The sequence below is a fragment of the Pyxicephalus adspersus genome, chromosome 1, assembly GCF_032062135.1.
Source record: "Pyxicephalus adspersus chromosome 1, UCB_Pads_2.0, whole genome shotgun sequence".
NCBI lineage: Eukaryota > Metazoa > Chordata > Amphibia > Anura > Pyxicephalidae > Pyxicephalus > Pyxicephalus adspersus.
The window spans coordinates 149,045,249-149,066,221 of record NC_092858.1 but is presented as its reverse complement, the minus strand read 5'-3'; the positions used below and the strand labels follow the sequence as shown (position 1 = coordinate 149,066,221).

The window sequence follows — 20,973 nt, the reverse complement described above, 5'->3', positions numbered from 1 at the left end:
ATACATACTTAAATCAGTATATAAGTACTTAAATGAGGGGTTGGCAAACTCCGGCCTTTAGGCCAGATACGGCCTAGCCGGTAGTTCGTTCTGGCCTAACGCCCCCTGGCTGATCTGGCCTAATGCCAGCCGGATCTGCAAGGGGGTGTTAGGAACTACCGGCGCCTAACGCCCCCTGGCCGGATCGGCAACCCCTCGGAGCCGTGGGTTGCCAGCCGGATCTAGCAGGGGGTGTTAGGAACTACCGGCGCCTAACGCCCCCTGGCCGGATCGGCAACCCCTCGGAGCCGTGGGTTGCCAGCCGGATCTAGCAGGGGGTGTTAGGAACTACCGGCGCCTAACGCCCCCTGGCCGGATATAAATAAGACCCACTCTCTGTGTTAATAAATATTACTTTTTAAATTGGACTGCCAGTAAAAGCCTGCTTTTTTTCTCACCGTGCCTTATCTGTTGTATAATGCCAAAGCAGACAACCATCCATTCATTAAAAAAAACTAAAAATTACTTATAACTTAATATTAGCTAAACAAATATAACAAAAATCAAAAATGAAACACCAAAAGTATAGGATGTGCCTATATGTAAATTACATAGCCTTACCTTTATATAAGTAGTTTCACTGCACTTCCACAGTCAGTGAGTTTAACAATTTGCAATTTGTTACATTAGCCCAGCAACAACAAACTATAAATTGTCTGTGATTGGTGTATTATGTCAGATGATCACACATTCATTATTACTGTAAATATATATATATATATATATATATATACACACACACACATACATATACACACACACACACACACACGAATAGAATGTTACGCTTGGCCAAGCATACAAACCAATGAGCCATTGAATACACCAAAAAATACTAAGGGCCCATTCACATCAGAGCACTGGGATGCCATTTAATCCAAATGCAACGTAAGTGCACCTTCGTAGTAAGCAGACTAATGTGCACTGCATAAAAAAAATATTTACATGATTTTTGGTCCATTGCAATGCATTAATATGATTGGGCTAATGTTTTAATGAGCCTTCCTTTTAATACAGCAGACCAGGGAGGTGTTATCGTGTCTTAAAACCAAATCTTTGGGTATATATTGTAAAAGGCCGCTATACATTGATAACAGACACTTCCAGGTGTCTACAGACTGCTACCGATCACCTGCAGAATGGCTGAAACTTTTAGGAGCTGTTTTATTTTAACAAATAATAAAAGATGAAACGAGACTGCTCACTTATAAACAACAACTCCCCAAGTTCCTGTTCTCCAATATTTGTAATAGCAACTTGAAGAAGAATTCAATCTGTACTAGTCAGAGAAACTTTAATTTAGTGCATACCTTTGAAGACCTTGCAAGTACAGAAAAAATCCTGTTGATTCGGAAGAAATGTACTCGGCTCTTAAGCCCTGTTGTGAGCTGACAACACACAGTGTTTTTGTAGACTATGAGTTGTCAGCTCTCCCGGTTGTCTCTTGCTAGTCTTAAAAATGTACACAGTGGCTGAAATTATTAGAAGTTTGCCGAAAGATAACATTTTTTTAATCAAGTGACAAGGACACTGCATTTTGTCATGATCAACATTAGGATATTTTATGTTTTTACAATAACATAAAAACGAACACTCTGAAAATAATCTATTGTTACTATTACATCTAAAGACTGGTAAATTGTTATTTATTTCAAGTTTTTTCTTCGGTTTAGTTACACTACAAAAATGTAATCTGCTTATTTATTTCTAACCACTAGATGGCATAACAAGACTACGTTTAACCTCCTGAGCCTCCTGATTTCTGTACCAAAAGTGATCCACTGTTTTTCATGAAATTTTTTTTTTAAATTGTAGACCTGTAACTTACAGAAATATGTCCGAACAGCTGGATGAGCACAGGGGGACCAGGTAAGTATGGATGGGAAAAATCTCGGGGTTAACCATCCTAGCCATTTTTTTGGGGGTTAAACATCCTAGCCAACGCCTAGGTGGTTAAAATTTACCTACAAAAAGTTATTTTCTTTACTTGATCATTCTAACAATAACAGAACTAAGATAGCTGGTTGCTTTTTGCAGCAGTTGCTTGTATTTAGCAAAAAAAAATATTCAAATACTGTGATTACCACAGAAAAATGATCCACATTTACATTCAACATTGAAAAACACATCCATAACCAACTTTTTCACATTCTGAACATTGTTATATCGAATACCTATAAGTAGTTTATAGTTTGAAAAATGAATAAAAATAAAACAAGCATTGACTATATATATGAGCACACTTTATTCTAAAAACTATACATAATGTCTTCCCGTAGAAGAAATTGTGATACCTACCACAATAAGAGCATCCTGGTACACAAGTGGGGTGAAGATGGAGGAACCATGTGGTAATACTGAGTCCTTATATAGCAATATTAGCACTTATTAATATTGCAATATATAGCACTTTGCTGAGCTGTCACAAATCTATAGACAAGCTAAGCATAATGTAAGGCTCTGTTTATACCTGGACAATAAAGTCCAGGTTAAACCTGGCAGAGTTATTAGCTATCCTGCTAATGCCAAAACAAATTTTTTGTTGGTGCATCAGATCATGCTCCAATAACTTTCAGGTTTTAAATGCTCATATTAGCTCATTTTTTCCAGGAAGGCAGAAGAGAGTTAATGGCTTCCCAGCTGACACACTGAAAGATGTTTAAACTGAGAGGATTACCTGGGTATTGCTGCAAACTGTAAACTCAGCCCTGACATTCTGTCCAGGATGAGGTGTGACCTGCCTAGCAGATGAGCTGCAGTGAAAGCAATTTCTGTAAAATGATAAAACACATCATCACATCACACAAAGTTCTGACCAAGAACAAATAGGATGACAGGGAAATGTCACTTTGCTCCTCTTACAGCCAGCACTGTCCCAATTATGTATTTTCTATATTGACTGAACCAATTCAACATACCGGGCATTACATTACTGACAACACAAGTGAATGGTAGATGCCTTGCTAAGCAATGATACAGCTATATCAAGGCAGGGTCTGCTTTTTGTGGGATAATTCACCATTCTATATTACACTTATTTTCTAAAACAAACTCTTACAGTCACATTATGTGGTATGGGGGTCAACCATTCCCCTCACTATATGATGGACAAAGAACAAAAAGATACAGTTACTTTTGTTTCAAATCTTTCCTATAACTCAACCTGGAAATGAACCAAAGTTCCACTAGTTAGGAAGAGAACACACTAACAATCCATCAAAGTCAGTCACTGCCAACATTAAAAAGTGTGGGATAAGATTTGTTCTTTATTTTTATTTTTAACCTGATAGCAGAAGACAAAACTTACGTTTCTATTTACTAATGGGGTGCACCACCCAGCACTTTTCAGTAACAACCCGGCTGTTTTTGGGTGGTTAATAAGTAGTTGGGTCACAATACAGGGGCTGCCACCCACCTACCCTGTTTCCCTGAAAATAGGACAGTGTCTTATATTAATTTTTGTTCCAAAAAAATGCACTGGGGCTTATTTTCAGGGATTGACTTATTTTTTTGAACAACAATCCAAATGTATTCTTGAACAAAAAAAATCAACATTTATTCAAATACAGTCATATCATCACATTCTGGAACATCATCATAACTCTACAAACCATGAATTCCATTCTGAATTTTTTGTGACTTAATTTCCTTTAGAACCACTGGCCCCAATTTCTCATGTTTAGGTATAGCGCTTTCCTTAAATGAGCACCTTTTGTCCATGTATTTATATATATTGTATAGCCTATTTTTGGTGTAGGGCTTATATTTCGAGCATCCTCAAAAATACGGAGAAATCATGCTAGGGCTTATTTTCGGGGTATATAAACATGTGGTGCAGTAAGGGAACCAGGTATTAGGTCTAGCAAAATTTACTCTCCGGTTCTTCAAAGCCCCAAATTAAACTTTGAGACCCTATATGACTGATATTGAGTAATACATAAGGGGGAAATGTAAACATAGACATTAATCATAAGGATGGATTCTAGTGGAATGAATGCTCTTCCAGCTTTCCATCTCTCATAGTTCTCAGCTGACAGGTCACCAAATATGCAGCATCACTCTTACTGCAGCAAAGGGAGTCTCCGGGTTTCACTGTAGCACAGCGTCCAGCAACCACCGATTCTACATCGATAATTCTTACTTGCAACAAAGCTGTCAATCAGCAAGGAAATAGTGTTAACTAACAATGGTCCATGGAAAACACTCCTTTCTCCAGCTGCATTACTTATAATGCACATTGTACGGAATAATAAAGTACTAGGGGAGCTTAAAATTTAAATTCTTCCTATGCATGGTGCTTGCAAGTATCTATCTGTTTACTAAATATCATCTGCAAATAACTGCTTCTGATTTCTGTTTTCAGCATTCACCCAAGATAAAAGTCGCTCAATTGACAGAAATCACTGTAAAGAATATGCTTGTAGGCACCTTGTGGCTCATTTTAAAACTTTTACCCTCCTGACGGGTTCAGTGTAAATGAAAGATCCAACGGGAATCCCCTTGTAATGAGCCATGACTGTTAATCAGGCTTGGGAACACAGGTACAGATCTAATAATGTCGGTGGGGGATTAAACTCATCATATTTATTGCAGAACACACAGGGAAGCACCTTTACCAGGCTATTTGCCAGGTGCTGAATAATGGAGTTTTCCCAGAAGTCCCTGAAGCTCCATCATATGATGTGTGATATCACTTCCAAAGCTACTGGAAATGCAGAACTTATTCAGCACATTTCAGGCTTGTAATTTTGGCAGGACATCCAAAGTGCAATGTACAGCAGTACAATCATTTCACCAATAAAGTGTTATTCCGTCATATAGCGGTCTCCAGAGGGCCTTTGGTAACATGGCTGTCTTGGCAATAACATGTAGCTGCCATGGCAGAATATACCTGGCAATATGCAGCATCCTCTGACAATATAACAGTTTCTCTGGTAACATTTACTTCTCCAGAAGTCTCATGGGTAACAGGAACAAACAATATTACCTGCAGCATCTCTGTTAGCGGCCTATTTGTTGAAATGAAAGCCTGGTAACATGGTAGCATTCTCTGCTAATTTGCAGCAGCAACCTTTGGGTAACTAATTTGACCATCTATTTTGTATTTATTTCTTGCTTGCGGTATCATTTTTATTTAATTGTGAACTATAAACTAAGAATTTTTTCTATTTATTTCCCCAAAACAAAACTCATTCTTTAACGCAGCTCTAAAGAATGGGGATGAAGACACAATCAGACTTTTTGTGAAAAAAAAAAGTTTAAACCTCAGGTGATTATAGAGGCAAACGGTTGTGCTCGGTTAAAAGTATGACAAGTACAGTAGTTGCTCAATGATGTTCCATCTGGACGTCGGTCAAGGGAGTAAAGCACAGGGGGGTGCTGCCCTCCTACCTCTCTATAGAACAGGCAATGTATGTACAACACTCTTTCGTTTATCTGTCACTCTGTCTCTGGAAGCCATCATGAAAGAAAATTGACTATATGCATGCAACCTAAGATATTTGTACCTAGATTGTAAGCTCTTCAGGGCAGGGTCCTCCCCTCCTGTGTCACTGTCTGTATCCGTCAGTCATTTGCAGCCCCTATTTAATGTACAGCGCTACTTAATATGTTGGTGCTATATAAACCCTGTTTATTAATAATAATTTGTTTTGCATTTAATGCAGGCATCCAATTAATCACAATATAGGGTCTTAAATCTCCCAGCATAGTATACATACACACCTCTTTTACATTTCAAAAAAGACAAATAACATTAAGCAGGTCCTATCCAGAATATTATTTGTCAAAATGGAATAATCCTTACATCTATTTATTTAAAAAACTCCAGTAAAATAAATATCCTACAGAGGACCTAGCCATTTTTTTTATAATCTTACAATTTCTTTGTGGCCTTCTGATAACTGTATCTGTACTTAATTAACCTTTGGAACTCCCTTTCCAGCAGTAATCCATCTACTTATTTTATTTTGGTAAAGCCACCATTCCATCCGGCAATAAAATGTCAATGGATAAGGATGCTACTGTATTTCTGCCTTTACTCTCTGTTGTTTTGAAATCCTGCAAATGTGTGGATTTATTCTCCTATATATAATCCTATATCTCCATTAAAGATGTGTTCTCTAGCCGGTTCTCAATCTTACGGTCACAATGATGAGATGCAAATAGGAAGGTTTGCTCAATCACTGCCTATCCCAGAAGGCAATTTCTCTAGATATCTTTCTACTTCCATGGAACCAGAACCGAATTAAAAAGAATTTGTTTAGAACACAAGATTTGACTTGATAAGCTTTCCAAACATGGTCACAGGAATATCTTTTTGGACCCCCATTTGTAATTCCCCTTAAAGTTTAGCTAATTCTCTCCAGGGAATTTTTCGGTCCTATCAGAGGTGGGGGATAAATATCACCCTAATCAAGATGGACTGTCCTCATACCTTTTTTCCTAAAGTAAGATTTTTTGCTCCAAAAAGGGCACTAGGGCTTCATTTCAGGGGATGTCTCATTTTTTTCATAAACAACAATCAACATTTATTCAAATACAGTCATGTCATCATCTTCTGGATCATTATAACTCTCCAAACCCTGAATCCCATCTTGAATTTCTTGTGACTCCCATTTCCTTTAGAACCATTGGCCCCAATTTCTCATGTCTAGCAACAGCGCTTTCTTTAAACGAGCACCTCTTGTCCATGTATATTCTGTAGTTTATTTTCAGGGTAGGACTTATTTTCGGGGTAGGGCTTATAATTCGAGCATCCTCAAAAATATTGAAAAAACATGCTAGGACATATTTTCGGGGTAGGTCTTCTTTTTGGAGAAACAGGGTAACACAGCATTAACAGTGACAAGCTGGACTAGCACAGCAGGCAAAGGTGGACCCACCTGGAGTGGTGTTTGTTTTGCATGTCGTTCCTAAGGTCGCGTACACGTAAGACTTTTGGTGTTGGAGAGGATCTTTTACAATCCTTTCCAATAACTAAAGACTGAAAGATGATGAAAAGCGATGTACATACAGCACCATTCTGTTCTTTGGAGAGGGGAGGGGGGAAACGACAGAGCAGCACCCCAGTGTGCTCTCTTCCATTCACTTGTATTGCAGTCGTATTGTACGACGTCGGACAAGCACTGTACACACGTCAAATTCTCGTCCAATACTGGCCCTGAAGCCCTGAAGCAATATTCATTTAACGTGTGTACGTAGCCTAACACATCTACAAGATATTGTGCATGGTGGGGGGGGGGGGCTTTTATAATTTATCGCTAGGTAGAATGGCTGGTAAAAGCCATTGTTAAAAATCAGATTACATTTGTACTGTATAAAACTTTCAGAGGTTATCATAAAACAACCTTTGTATGGAGATTAGAAATTAACTGAACAAAATATCATGTTAAATGTCATTGTGGTATATGGCTGCTTCTTACAACATCATGCGAGTTACTAAACATAAATATAAAAAAACTTACAGTTTTAAGAAAATGTGACACCAGAATTTCAGTACAGTAAGGGGTTAACTACAATGAAAATGCATTTACAAGGCAGGGATGCTGGGACTGAAGTACTAGTTCCTGCTGCTGTATAGGCTGCTCCCTGCACAGTGCTGCAGTCCCCTAAATCAATGTCTGGTCACACTGCTGCTTGAACTGAAGCCAAAGGCTTAAAACCCGGTCATATCATCCAGCAGGTTGTACGGCACGCTCACTGATCTGTGTTTTATTCAATATATTTCCCCTACTTTAGACAGCACACCATGGCTGGTCAAGAGAAAAGCTATAAATCTCTGTACAGTGCAGAGTCTAAAATTATTAAAGGGAACCCGTCATCCCACACACACAACGCAGACAGCCATGATGATGACATTTAAGAAGCACACCTATTCGAGGCACTGTGAATCATGATTGCTAGTTCCAAGCCAAGAACACGGAAGCTTACGACCCGTCATTAAATTTGATATTTTCACTGCATATAAAAAAAAGCAAAGAGTAGAATAATTGTGTCAGTTATATTCAAGGTTAATTAAAGGATCTCCAGCAATGTAACTGCAGTCTAACTATCTCTATTTTCCAAGATCTTTTGCCAATAATTGCAATTTTTCTGGTTCACTTCCACCCACTTCTTTCTTAAGCAACTGACATTTTTGCAGGTGCAAAATATCTGTCCCCAACATTAACCATGTACACTGATAATCAAGAAATGTCAATGCTACCCTTATCAGGGAGCTTTGCCCACAGACACATCCACCACTTATATCTGCAGGGTGGCCACAAGAAACTGTAACTCTCTCAATTATGGATTGTGCAAAGCAATTGGCTGCTACACCAAACTAAGCACCGTCATAAAGTAGCCAGAATTTTCAAATATGTTAAATAATAATGCCCTGAAAAAAAGGCTCCACATTTGGTTGACATGTTCCAAAATCACCTGTGGATAAGGGAATCTCGCTCCTTCTATCCTGGATTCCCTTTGTTTTCTTCTAACTTAATGTACCACCCCATTACCAAGTACTGATAGCAAACCCTTCTACCGATAGCAAAACATTTTACTGTGGACCCCACATTATATCACATTCTATATTGCCTCACCCATTTATCAGTCGAGATTACACTTTATTCTTGTAAAATTGCAACTGACAAGCCTTTTCATACCAATGAACAATCCTCTTCCTCTCCATCTACAGGTTAAATCTATAAAGTGGATTTCTTTTAGCGTGTCATTTATTTTCAGCTCAGTCCAATGAGAGCTATCTTTGTTTTACAGCTTTGTGAACCATGCTTAATAAACATACACCTTCTCCTCTTCAAATTACCTGTACATAAAGTACTGCTTATTGGTCCATTTGTTGAGGTATTGTGTGGTGTTATCTCAATGAAGAAGCAACACACCAATGGGGGTTCAACTATGATGAACATAGGTCAACACTGCAGCGCTAGGTCCCAGGTACAAATCACGGACACTATCTGCATGGGGTTTGCAGGTTCCCCTCTTGTTTGCGTGGGTTTCCTTCCACATTCCAAAAAAGACATACAGTTGGCTCAAGTGGCAGCCCCAAATTGACCTTGGACTGTCATAAAGACATATGACCATGGTAGGGACATTAGATTGTTAGCCCCTTGGAGGGACAGCTAGTGACATGACTATAGACTTTGTAAAGCACTGCATATTATGTTGGTGCTATATAAATACTGGATACTGAGTAACGCTGAGCCTGACTGGTTGTCAGTGCAGCCCCTACCTTTCCCATTTCAAGCGCTAGAGATGACAAGAGGTGGATATCATTTTTATCATTCAGGTATTCACAAATAAAGGTCAGCGCAATTTTTTTTTCATCCCTTTGCTCCTCATCTGCCACCTGTCTTTGGAAATTTCTATTTCACCTCAGAATCAAATTTAAAAGTTACTGCTTTTTTCTTTCATATCCCTTACAGCTCTTGTCCCACCTATATTTCTGACCAGACACACAAATACACCCCTAGACTCCCTCTTTGCTCCTCCAATGATCTACTAATGACTTCTTTATTCATAACCTTTTCCCATGCACAGCTTCAAGACTTTTCTAGGGCTGCCTCCACTCTCTGAACTCTTCATCCTTTTAGGCTTTCCACACATTTAAAAGAGCCTCTAAAACCTACCTTTTCAAACTTCCCTACCCGTTTCCATCTGTCTCCTAACCCATCACTAAAAAGCCACCATTCCTTGCCCCTCTCCCATTGTGTACTGTTCTCTTTTGGGCAGGGTCATCTTTTCCTCCCTTGTTTGTATTTGTCATTTAAAACCCCCGTAATATGTTGTAACTTTATTAAAAGTAATAAAGGAATACAGAACTTCATCAAACCTTTTGGGAGTGTTTCACCAGGGTATTCTGGGCTAACAATACAATACTATAGAGATCCATTCTGATCTTATGACATTTAAAGTACTGGGAAAGGCTGCTGCTGCTGCTGCTGCTGCTGGTACTGCATACAAGTTATCCTGGTATGTCGACTAAATGGCCAGAAAACTGGTTGATTTTATGTAAACAATTTACATTTGTTTCTAATTTACACTGGGAAACACCAGTGGCTCAGTTGCACTTCATATAACAAAACAAGTTGGAAAATTCAATTAGAGCAACAGCTTTAATACAGCCTTGGAGGGGGCAGAGACACTATGGGGAAACTTAACAATGGCCACTCGAAGATGCAGAATTGCCAAGTGACTCAACCCTCCAGTGACCTTAAACATGAACCTATCATTATTTCAATTTCATAATGATTTTTTGTTTCTATATTAATAAGCAGATTAAGCAGCTATAAGCAGTACTACAGTTGTGTTACAGCAAGTCTCTCAGTCATGCTTAAATGGATTAGGCGTATTTATCATCATTGGCCCCGTAGTGCTGTCTGTATATATCCTGCTGACTCCCTGAGGATTCAGTTTCTACAGATGATGGCCGCAGCATCCGGAGTAAACGGTGACAATGCTCAGACAGTTCATTAATTTCTAATGCACAAAAAAGCAATTTGCTGAAAACTTACATGAATTACGTTTTTTTTCCCCTTCAAAATGAGTATTTGTCAACGCAATAATAACCCCAAAGCCCTATCAAGTATGCGGCAGATATTTGGTGTAGTAATTATGCTTTAGTAAACACACAGCAAAGATTCATGATGTGGTTTGTGCAGAGAAATGTAGCAAGTACATTTGGGGGTAAATAATGACTACATTGGTACTGAGGTAATTGGTAAGAGGCAGACACATTACTGGTGCAGCCTGTGCTCTTCCAAAAAAGCAAATCTGGCAAGGTGATAAAAGAGAACATGCCAAGTGTTGGAAAAATGAGAAAACCCCTCCAAATAAAAGCCTCCATGCATATGAACCAAACCCAAACTGTCCAAATAACAGAAGGGTATCCAGGTCATTGTGCTGTTAATATCATTCCATAATACAAGTAATCATGAGGAGTGCATTCTCACAAAGTGTGCTGCTGGGGCTGATAAAGTAATGCACAATGAGATATATCTGCCAGTAAAAACTGGCAGCTTTACTTACAAGGTCAGCACATTGATAATGTTTGGTGATTTGCAGGCCCTCTGCAATTTATATTGGGAAATGCAGATATGCCAAAAATGGGCCGATCATACAATTAGGTATAAATAGGTTCAGCAACTGTAATCAAGTCTGCATAGGCAGTAACTACACATTTTCTTATGCAAAGTCTGCAGGATTGTCCAAAACAGTCCAGTGTTTTACCCTTTTCCTAACTAGGGAACATCCATGGCCCATTCTTGTGTCCCACAATGGAATGCTCAAAGCCAGGGCAATCTAGTATGATGCCCATGATGTAGCACTTGGAAGCTGTGCATATTCTTATGTGACTAGCAAATGCTATTTGCAAATTATTTTGTAAAAGCTCTTGAAAGCCCTGAAGCGACAAATCTTAAATTACATGCATTGGAAGTTTATGTTAGATATCTTATTCCGATTTGAACTGTTGACTTAGCAACGCTATGATTCTCGTCTGATAACTGCCTCAGGGCTGATATCGTACGAGAATCTGGCGGGTGTACAGCGTTTGTTGCTCGTAGTTCATGGATCCATCCTGGTGGATCCACCAACGACCCTAATCAAAGTGAAGGGGAGAAAGCACAAGGCGGTGCCGCTCCGCCGTTCTCTCCTCTCCATAGAGCAGAAACGCTCTCTATGTACAGTATTGACATCACAGCTTTGTCAAATTTAAAGTATAGTGAATGTGTCAGGTGTAGAATTGACATATGTGAGCTCATGAGGTAACACAAGCAATTGTTTATTGTACCCATTAATTGAAAACACGAGTAGAAGAGGCAACACAAGAATGCTCTTGCTAAGAGCAAACATCTTCAGACTGGATTTCTTAATGTGGATAATTTGATAAATTAAGTCTCCGGTATCCACTATGATAAAAGAAAGAGCTTTTCTTCTAAATGCATCAAAGCTGCAGTAACAGCATCTACAAATACCTGAAGAAACGCACTCCAAGTCAGATGATCCATTGCAATTATTTTTCAAACCCTCTAGGGCAAAAATCAATTGTTCTGCATTCTGTTCTGCTGTGTTTGAAGCATAAGGTTAATGTTTTAGACATTAGTATTATAGGTGACTAAATGCACGCACAAACTCCCAGCGTCAGCAGTTAATAACCTGACCAATGTTAACGCATAAATATTTTACAATGTCATTTGTATGTTTTCAAATTGCCTTGCAGCATTATGTTAAGATTTTTCTGTTATAGGAGGATAAAAGCCTTAACAAAAACTGTTCCATAGTTACCAATTGAGCAAAGCTTTAGATACTATCCAGGATTTATTTAGTGCCAACATATTATGCGGCTCTGTAAATTAAATAAGGATTGCAAATGACAGACACAGACAGTGACACAGGAGGAGGAGAGGACCCTGCGAGAGGAGCTTACAATCTAAGAGGTGGGGGAAGTAGAACACGATAGGAGGGGTATACAGATTGATGGGTAAGTACAGAGTGTTTAAGAGATAGAAGACGGGTAGGCAAAGTTTGAAAAGATGGCAATTTGAAGGCAAAGCACAGGAGCTTGAAATTGATTCTCAGGTGAAATGGAAGCCAATGAAGAGATTGAGGAAGAATACAAAGAGATGGAACAGAAGAGGAGCGGTGGGAAGGATGGATGAGTCTGGCTGCAGCATTCATAATAGATTGTAGAGGAGAGAGTCGGGTTAGTAGAATACCAGAGAGGAGGATGTTACAGTAGTCCAGACGAGAGATAAGAGCGTGTACAAGGAGTTTGGTGGTCTCTGGGGACAGGTAGGGGTGGATTTTGGAGATGTTGCTCAGGTGAAAGTGACAGGACCTGCAAATGTTCTAAATGTGGGGCAGAATCAAAGATAATGCCAGTTAAACATGCCTGACTAGAGGGACAGTGGTATTAACAGTGAGATGCAGTGGTAATACCAGTGAGAAATATGTCAGGGGGAGATTTGGAATGTGAAGGGGGGAAGAGTTTTGTTTTATCCAGGTTGAGTCTCAGAAATCTCAGAAATCTGTCACCCAACCATGAGATGGCTGACAGGCAGCATAAAACCTTATCCAGGAACTGAGGGAGACAAGAGATGTACAGAGCTATTGATTTCTCCTACTTTTTGCATTCTGGCAATGAAGGGCTGATAAAAAGACAATGTGGAGTAGAGCCCCCAATCTTATATGATAGGAGGTCTCTAAAGTTATATGCAGAGTTCAGCACAATGCAATAGAATGAACGACCTAATCATATAATTCCTGATTAAATACCACAGGGAAAATCAGTGTGCTTTATAATTGTGTGCTATGGATTCAGTAAGGTGGTACTACTGCTTTAATATGAACACCTTATATAAGGGCCATATACCACATCTGAATTTTATTAAAAATGCAGGATTTATTTACCTCTATACAGTTTATATAGACCTATAACTTAGGTTGAGAAGAAATGCCTGGTTAGTTTCATTCCTTTCTTTGCTTCCTTGCAATACAAGCTCACTCAAGGATGCTGTAAAACCAAATACGTATCACCCTTCTATGAAGCATAAACTAAATGAAAGGTATAGATCATATACAGCCTGATGACTTTGCAGTAACTTTATATGTTCTTAGCTGTATGTATGTATAGTGCTTAACACCGCTCAGCCTCCTTTTGCATGCCTCTAAAGCAATGTTAGTTAACCGTCACCTGAGATAAATGCTTGTGATCAGCAAAAATCTAGCATCTCTTTCTTTAGCGGAGGACAGGGCAGTATACATATATAATAATATATTTCATATATACACACATACAACTAACATTTTTGGGGTTTTACAGTCTTTATCGACTATTTTAACATAAGGGGGACCCTTGAAAAAACTTTTAGGTCCTACTATAATTACTATATTCACAGCTCACAGTACATACCTACATTGCCGGCCAGTAAGAAGAATGTCACCCTTACAGAAAGCCAAAAAAGTCACTGGTGTCAGGGGTAAATGACCTAAGAGGTTTAAGGAAGTCCAGGGTTGAGAAACAATGGTCTAAAGACTTTGGTGTCCCTTCAAACTACCAAGCCAACAATAGCTTCCCTTGGTATAGTGGTCACTGGAATCCTTTCACCACCCTGTAACACAGTTCTCATAGAATTATATTACCAGAGAGCTGCAAATCTACAGAACTTATGATTAGTGACCTGATTATACAGATACATTTCCAACAGATGGCACAAGTTTCTGTGTATCAATGATAAATTGGATGCTAAGCAACCAGTATTTCTGATCTATACACTCAGCCTCATCCTGCATAATATGGAGAAAACAGAATAAAACAATTTTTTTAGTAGCAGGATTAGCTGTTCGAGTTTATTTGTGGTACCCTTACACCACTGAATGTAGTAATCACCTATTAAACCATTGCAAACAATACAATAATGTCACATTTATTTGTAACTTTAAATCTAGGACAAAACACATGGGCAACACAAGCCTATTTAACAGGCTGCCTCCTACACAAATGGGTTATATTTAGTGCTGCAATAGATTGTGGTAGGAGGATCTAACCACACCATTAGGACAAAAGCCGTTTCCTAGAGCAACTGGATTGTTTTATTTAAAAGATAAAATTAAACGTGAATACCAATTATGGGCAGCAGCTCGAGTTTTCACATATGTGATTCTTAGTTTTTAAAGGATATGAAATATTGTAAGTTACCAGCTTGCCAGTTTAGATGTAGAAGCACAGCAAATGCCCACTGGTCATAAAAAAAGGGGTTCTATTTCTGTAACTTAATTGAAATGAAAGTACATACAATCTTATCTCCATTTTATTCCATCTTCTGTAAACTACCAAACATCCTATATAATGGAGATGTAGGGGGGGAGACACGATTGTAGTCTAAAGCAAAAGCAGCTTAGTAACAACCATGGCTCCCTCTTTGGATACAGTGGGGTTGTCACCCTAGGACAAGAAGCGTGTAAATAGAAGACTCATCAGGTAAAAAATAAAGGGGGAAGCTTAAAAAATTCAAAACAATGCAGCCAGCATGAGTAAGGGCTGATAATCTGCAATATGTTCCACTTTATTCATAGGTTTAGATATCTTTTATAGCGGGACTCACCTGTCCCCTTTCCATTTTGGTTGCCGCCATCTTCTTTCTTCTTGTCTTCCAGATTCAAATCTTCAGCGATACTGACTGGTTGGGCCGGGATGACATAATTCCCAAGCCCGGTACCCACTGGGAAAGCTAGGATGTGCCTGGTATTCTGCAATCAACACTGAGCCGCATGCATAGCCCAATCTTTTTTGGCAAAAAGGTGGTGATCAGGCAGGTAAAAACACTTATTACAGAAGGGACATCACCTGTACCTGGCTCAAGGCAAATTTATAAAGGAGAGTTTTAGGCTAGAGTAGTACTTAACCCAATCTGTAAAATCATAAATAGGCTTTAACATGATAATCTAATTTAAACAGTTTCAGTCTATAACATATGCTGATCCTACTGTAAATGTCCTCCCTCATGTACTTTCACTTAGGGTAGGAAGGAGCAATGGTCTCCAGTTGTGCTCCGGCATTGTTACGTTGTTGCATGCACCCCTGATGCAAACTATAAGGGACTGTGCCAAGTGCCAGTGCACACGGATAGAAAGTGGTGAAAAGTGGCTGGAGATCAATAGATGTAAAAATTAATTTAAACAAGGGAAGGTAACAATATTTTATGGGAGAAAAAAACATGACACCTGTTTATTATGATACACAGTGCATTAAAAAAAAATGTCATCCAAACCAATAGCAACCTAAGTGAACATATCACTTATGAAAACTTTTCACCATATTTCTGGCCATGCACCTCGTTTCCTGTGAGGTCCTTTTCTCCCAATATGCACATTCACTGTCCAATGCATTTTGTATGACCCCAATTACTGTATACCAAGCATAAATGTCAATCAACAGATCACTTTTAATTATTACTTACATTTTTTTCTTTTTTATTTGCTCACTGATTTGTTTGTTTGTGAGTTAAGCGACCTTCTTCAGGTCCCTGTAAGCTCGACAAGGAAATGAGTGAGTACACCGAGTGTACTGAATGCCTGGTATTGAATGAGCTCATCCCATCATGCCATTTACCTCTTCTGTATATAAGGCCCAGCAGATAAGTGTAAGTCAGGTTATAAAAACCCAAAGACATCTTGATTCAATATACCATTCATTTGATGGCACTTACAGTACACAGAGAAACACTCCCCCACACACATCACATCTGAGTAATTTCTGACATACAATATATCCAAGCAACCACAAAAGTTGATAACCACAAAATAGTGAATAGGACAAACTAACAAAATCGTGATTTGTGTTCTTGAAGACCACAAAATTTATCAATCTTGCCTGTGCTAACATAACACTTTTCTGTTGATTGTACTTATGGTAACTTAGAAAAAAACACCAGAGACCCCATAAAAACGTAATGGCAAATAAAAGACAAAAATATCTCAGTATCTCCTAAATAAATTATTATAAAGTAAGTACGGTAAGTAAGTAAATACCTGGGAAGTAAGTAAAAGAAAAAAATAAAGTTAAATTAGTTAAATTTTACACTTTGCTTTATTAGATTTGCCAAGCAAGGATTCCTATTTATCACAGTTAAACTGACTTTTAGTATAATCTGCAACTAGAAATATGCTCAACTGAGTTTTTCCTCCCCCAATTTTTACTTTGCTGTGGACAGAGCAATAGATGAGCTTTTAATTGCTAAGTAAACAAAGCAAGAAAACTTTTAAGGGTCTATGTATAAAGCAGTAATTATGACATTCACTAAAACATTCCCTAGTGGAGAAGTCACTGCCATTAAAACAAATTGACATGGAATATTCTCCACCACGGAACATTTCAGCACTTTATAAATAGACCCCTTGGTGACAGATGAACCGATCTTAACCAGTAAATCCTGTTTCGTACTCGTACCACCATGCATTATTCCCCATCACTATTGTACTGTGAAACAGGAGGAATTATATTTTTACACAGTAGACATTACATTGAGACAAAGGCAGGTAGGCTTCTTTAGACATACATAAAAGGTTCCCAAGAAAACACAATTATTTTTGTTAAAAAAAATACATTCTGTCCCTTTATAAAAACACAAAATTGCTAAGAAGTATTGGCAACTTACAACACATTTTACTATTTCCTGCTTTGCCTGATTGTGAGGCCATACCTCACAGTGCTGAAGCTTGTCTATCAGTTCCTACCTTCTGTACAATATTAAGACAATCTATCATAAAATGTGGGGTAGGCAGCAGGCAAAGCTCTGGCACTCCACGGTAGGGTCAAAGTTTTGCTTGTCAGTACATCCTGAAGTGATAGCAAAGCAGGTGGTGACTAAAGTACCACACCAGCACCTTCATACCTTTCCCAACCTTTTTAATTTTCATATTTTAATTTTAGTTTAGTAAAATTTATTTAGTAAAAACATCTAGAATAAAATGACTGTGTTTCTCCTGCTCTCCTCTAGTATTATTAGCCAGAGGAAAAGTAGTCCTATAGTTAAGACATGGACCAAAGAAGTTATTTATTGTCATCATGAAACTACACAGCCTTGTCCCTTAAAAAAGAAGTATTTATCCTAAAGTTGTATGATTTGTCAGAAGACTTAACGGTACCTCAGGTATACCTATGAACTGAATTTATTTCCATTAAATTATTATAGGGGACTCGTTTTGCATATGATCATTTTAGACACAAAAGCTTCTTATGAGAAACAAATAATTAACAAGCCTTGCTGGTAGCTCTCTTGAGAGAAAAAAAAGTAATAAAGAGATAATAGGGAAAAAATATTGTCTTGCAATATTATCTTCTCTTTTTTTTTTTTTAGTTACATATGATGTTTTGTTCATATGATATATTCCCTGAAGAAGCGCGTATCCCACAAAATGTGTTGCAATTCATACACACTTTTATAAAGTATTAGTAACTACTAACCTGAACTTTAGTCTATGCTGTGTACTCTTGTTATATACTTGAACTGTAGTTTGTTACTGTGTTTTTAATATTTTTTGAAACATGTATATAATGTGTGCTAGAGAACAACTGTAAAGAGACTGAGATGGCTTCAATGCAACAATATATATTATCTGTACATTTGAAAATCTCACTTTCTTTATTTTTGTAATTGTCTTTCAGATACTTTATGAAGAGTAAAATCTCTAGAATAAATGCTCCTTGCTTTCTGACTGGCACAGTTTTAGGGACCTTCTCTCTTTGAATACATGGTTTCAATTAAGAGGTAGAGTAAAATCTCTAGAATAAATCAGTATTCTGAACTGAAGGTGACGGCAGTGCTGTTCCCATCTGCTGATAAAATTGATTAGGTTGCTGGAGAAAACTTGCCACCCCTGGCATGAGTTCATATGAATGAAGTCATCTCCAAACTAGCACCAGAAGCAGAAAGCTTGCACCTCTCAGGTTAAATTCAAGACACCAACCAACAACAGAAAATCATTGCTCCTGGTCTCTAAAGCCACTGGGGCCCATAACTGAATACCAGTGCCCCCTTTCCAAAAATAAGACAAACTGTAGGGGGTCTCATATCCCACTCATTCACCCTTTCATGTAACTAAAGGGACAGAAAAGTAGTGAATTTAGGGATTAGGTATTGAATTCCTTCTTCTCTGATGGTAATGGGTTAACTATACCATGCTGAACATTTACTGCTAGCTTACCAACTTCCATACTTCACTGATTTAACCAGTCTCAGCAATGACAAAACTGCAATCATACGGTATGCAACACTAAGCAACATTTGTCGGGAATACGGCAATCTACTACCATATAGGGTAGTAGTTATAAGATTCCACCACCTATAAGTGATGTAAACAAACCATGTCAGCACAGTTCAAACTCAAGATTAACATTCAAGCCTGAGCCCAACATTCAAGAAAACCTTCACTGGTAATACAATGCAGATATTGGTATAATCATAGCAAACAAATGCAATAATAGGAAATTGGAAGACTTCTTACCTCTGGAAGTAATCCCTCAGTTGGCGTAGGTGAGACCCCATCAACACTGTCCTGACTCCTGGCACTGAGTTGTGGAGACATGGTGGGAGATTCATCGATGTAGGGCATGGTCTCCGAGCCCTCGCGGGAGCTTTTTTGCTCCTCATTCCCTTCAGCATCATATTGGTCGGTGCCATAGTTGAAATCTGTTACAAGGAACAAAAAAGGCCGTTGAGTGCCTTCAATAAGGGCAGCCAAAGAAGAAGCATATGGCTTGTGCCTTGGGGTCATACTGGCATCTGAGCTTCTTCAAAAAGAAAGTGGTGGGACAAGGAGCTACAAGATCTAAGCACCAAAAGGGTCAAAAGAATGTGCACAGACTGCAAAGGAACGCACAATAAGGAAATGATAACAAGGAAAATGACATGTAGGAAAATACAGCACGCAGGGCTAATAAAAAAGTAATGTAAAATTTACATTTAAAGCAAGAAAGACTAGAGGGACAGAAACAGAAATCCCAGTGCAAATGACAACCCAAAAGACAGATGAATGTTCTGAAGAATAGAAAATGACAAAAAATAAAATCCAATCCCTGAAAAGAATGAATTGTATGAGGAAGACAGCAAAGACTGGAGGGAGGTAGAACATATAGGGTAGACGTCAAGCCTCAGAAGATGAACGAGAAGCCAGAAGAGCCAGAAGTGCAGTTAAATAAAGATCACAGAGGTCAATTGGCCACCTCTGAAACACACTACGACTAAAGGATTAGGGGAAGCCTGTGAGCTTGCGAAAACTGGAAAAACAGTGGCTGTCCACAGATGACAGCATCAGAGCTATTCCGGGCCCTACTCGTTGCCTCCTTCTCTGAGTCAGAGAGACTGAAGGGGGGTGTGGGGCTCACTGTTTCCATTTTAAAGCACAAGTTATTGTACAAATATCATTTATTAAACTGCTCATGTAAAAGGAACACCTATACAGTGCAGAAGCAAATTTTTTTTTTCCTTTTCAATTCTTTTTGTTCTTTTTTTATGTTCTCAAAAAAGCCGTCTTGTATTCTATATGTTTAAGATTTAACTCTAAATCATAGGCCTTAGCCCCAGGAATGGTTGTCACTATGGCAACCTTCAATGCAGGATTTTTAGCAAATGTGCATACACTTTATAGAGTCCTAATCAGTTACGACTGAGGGGAGTTGGTTCTCTGAAGGGTAGGAAAATGGACAAAAAATAATTACGCAAAAAACAAGTACAGCCATGGGGTTTATGAACTGCTTGTGTCCATTATCAGCAATATATACTTAGAGGTCCCAAGTAAGTATCTTTGATCTTTTTGGTTTTTTATATACCTGTTGATTTTGAATTAGGAGGGGAACAGGGTAATTTAGATTTTATTGACAAAAATATGTATTTAATTTTTTTACCGGCTGTGTGCGCTTTAAATTAGATGTGTAATGGTAAATGCATGCAATTAGGGCATTTCAGATAACCTTGCATTACATTTTGTGGCCAAAATTAACCAAAATTTAGAAACACTAGATCAAGGATATGCTTTTTATGAAAAGTTAACAATTACATAGCAGAATATCATAAACACACCAAACAGACACCAAGTTCAACCGAAGTTCAGTCACCAACTGATATTTATCAGAATGATTGATTTTTAAGGAAGGAAGCTATTTGGTTGCTATATGTTAATCTCCTTTGTAAAGTAGCCTGTATATATTTGAAAGACACAGAATATACTAAACTATCAATAGAATAATAAACAAAGAAAAAAATCAGTCTCATTATCTTTTTTACCACCCCTTGTATTCTCACAATACAGTAATAAGAATGCATAGGAACAACAGGCTGGTTGTTGTGGAAAATACAGACAGTTCTTATTTCAGATGCATTCACACAAGCTTTACCAGTATACGCTGCAATAATAAGTCAGCCTAGCAAGGCACTG

At 38.3% G+C, this 20,973-nt stretch overlaps 1 protein-coding gene across 1 annotated transcript in view; it reads right to left on the bottom strand.

The window, feature by feature from the left end:
* Nucleotides 1-20,973, bottom strand: part of ABR (ABR activator of RhoGEF and GTPase) — a 243,946-nt gene that overhangs the window by 142,197 nt on the left and 80,776 nt on the right. The window contains exon 2 of the mRNA XM_072417685.1: nucleotides 19,045-19,229. Within this exon, the coding sequence (XP_072273786.1) occupies nucleotides 19,045-19,229 (185 nt within the window). The remainder of the gene's footprint in view (nucleotides 1-19,044; nucleotides 19,230-20,973) is intronic.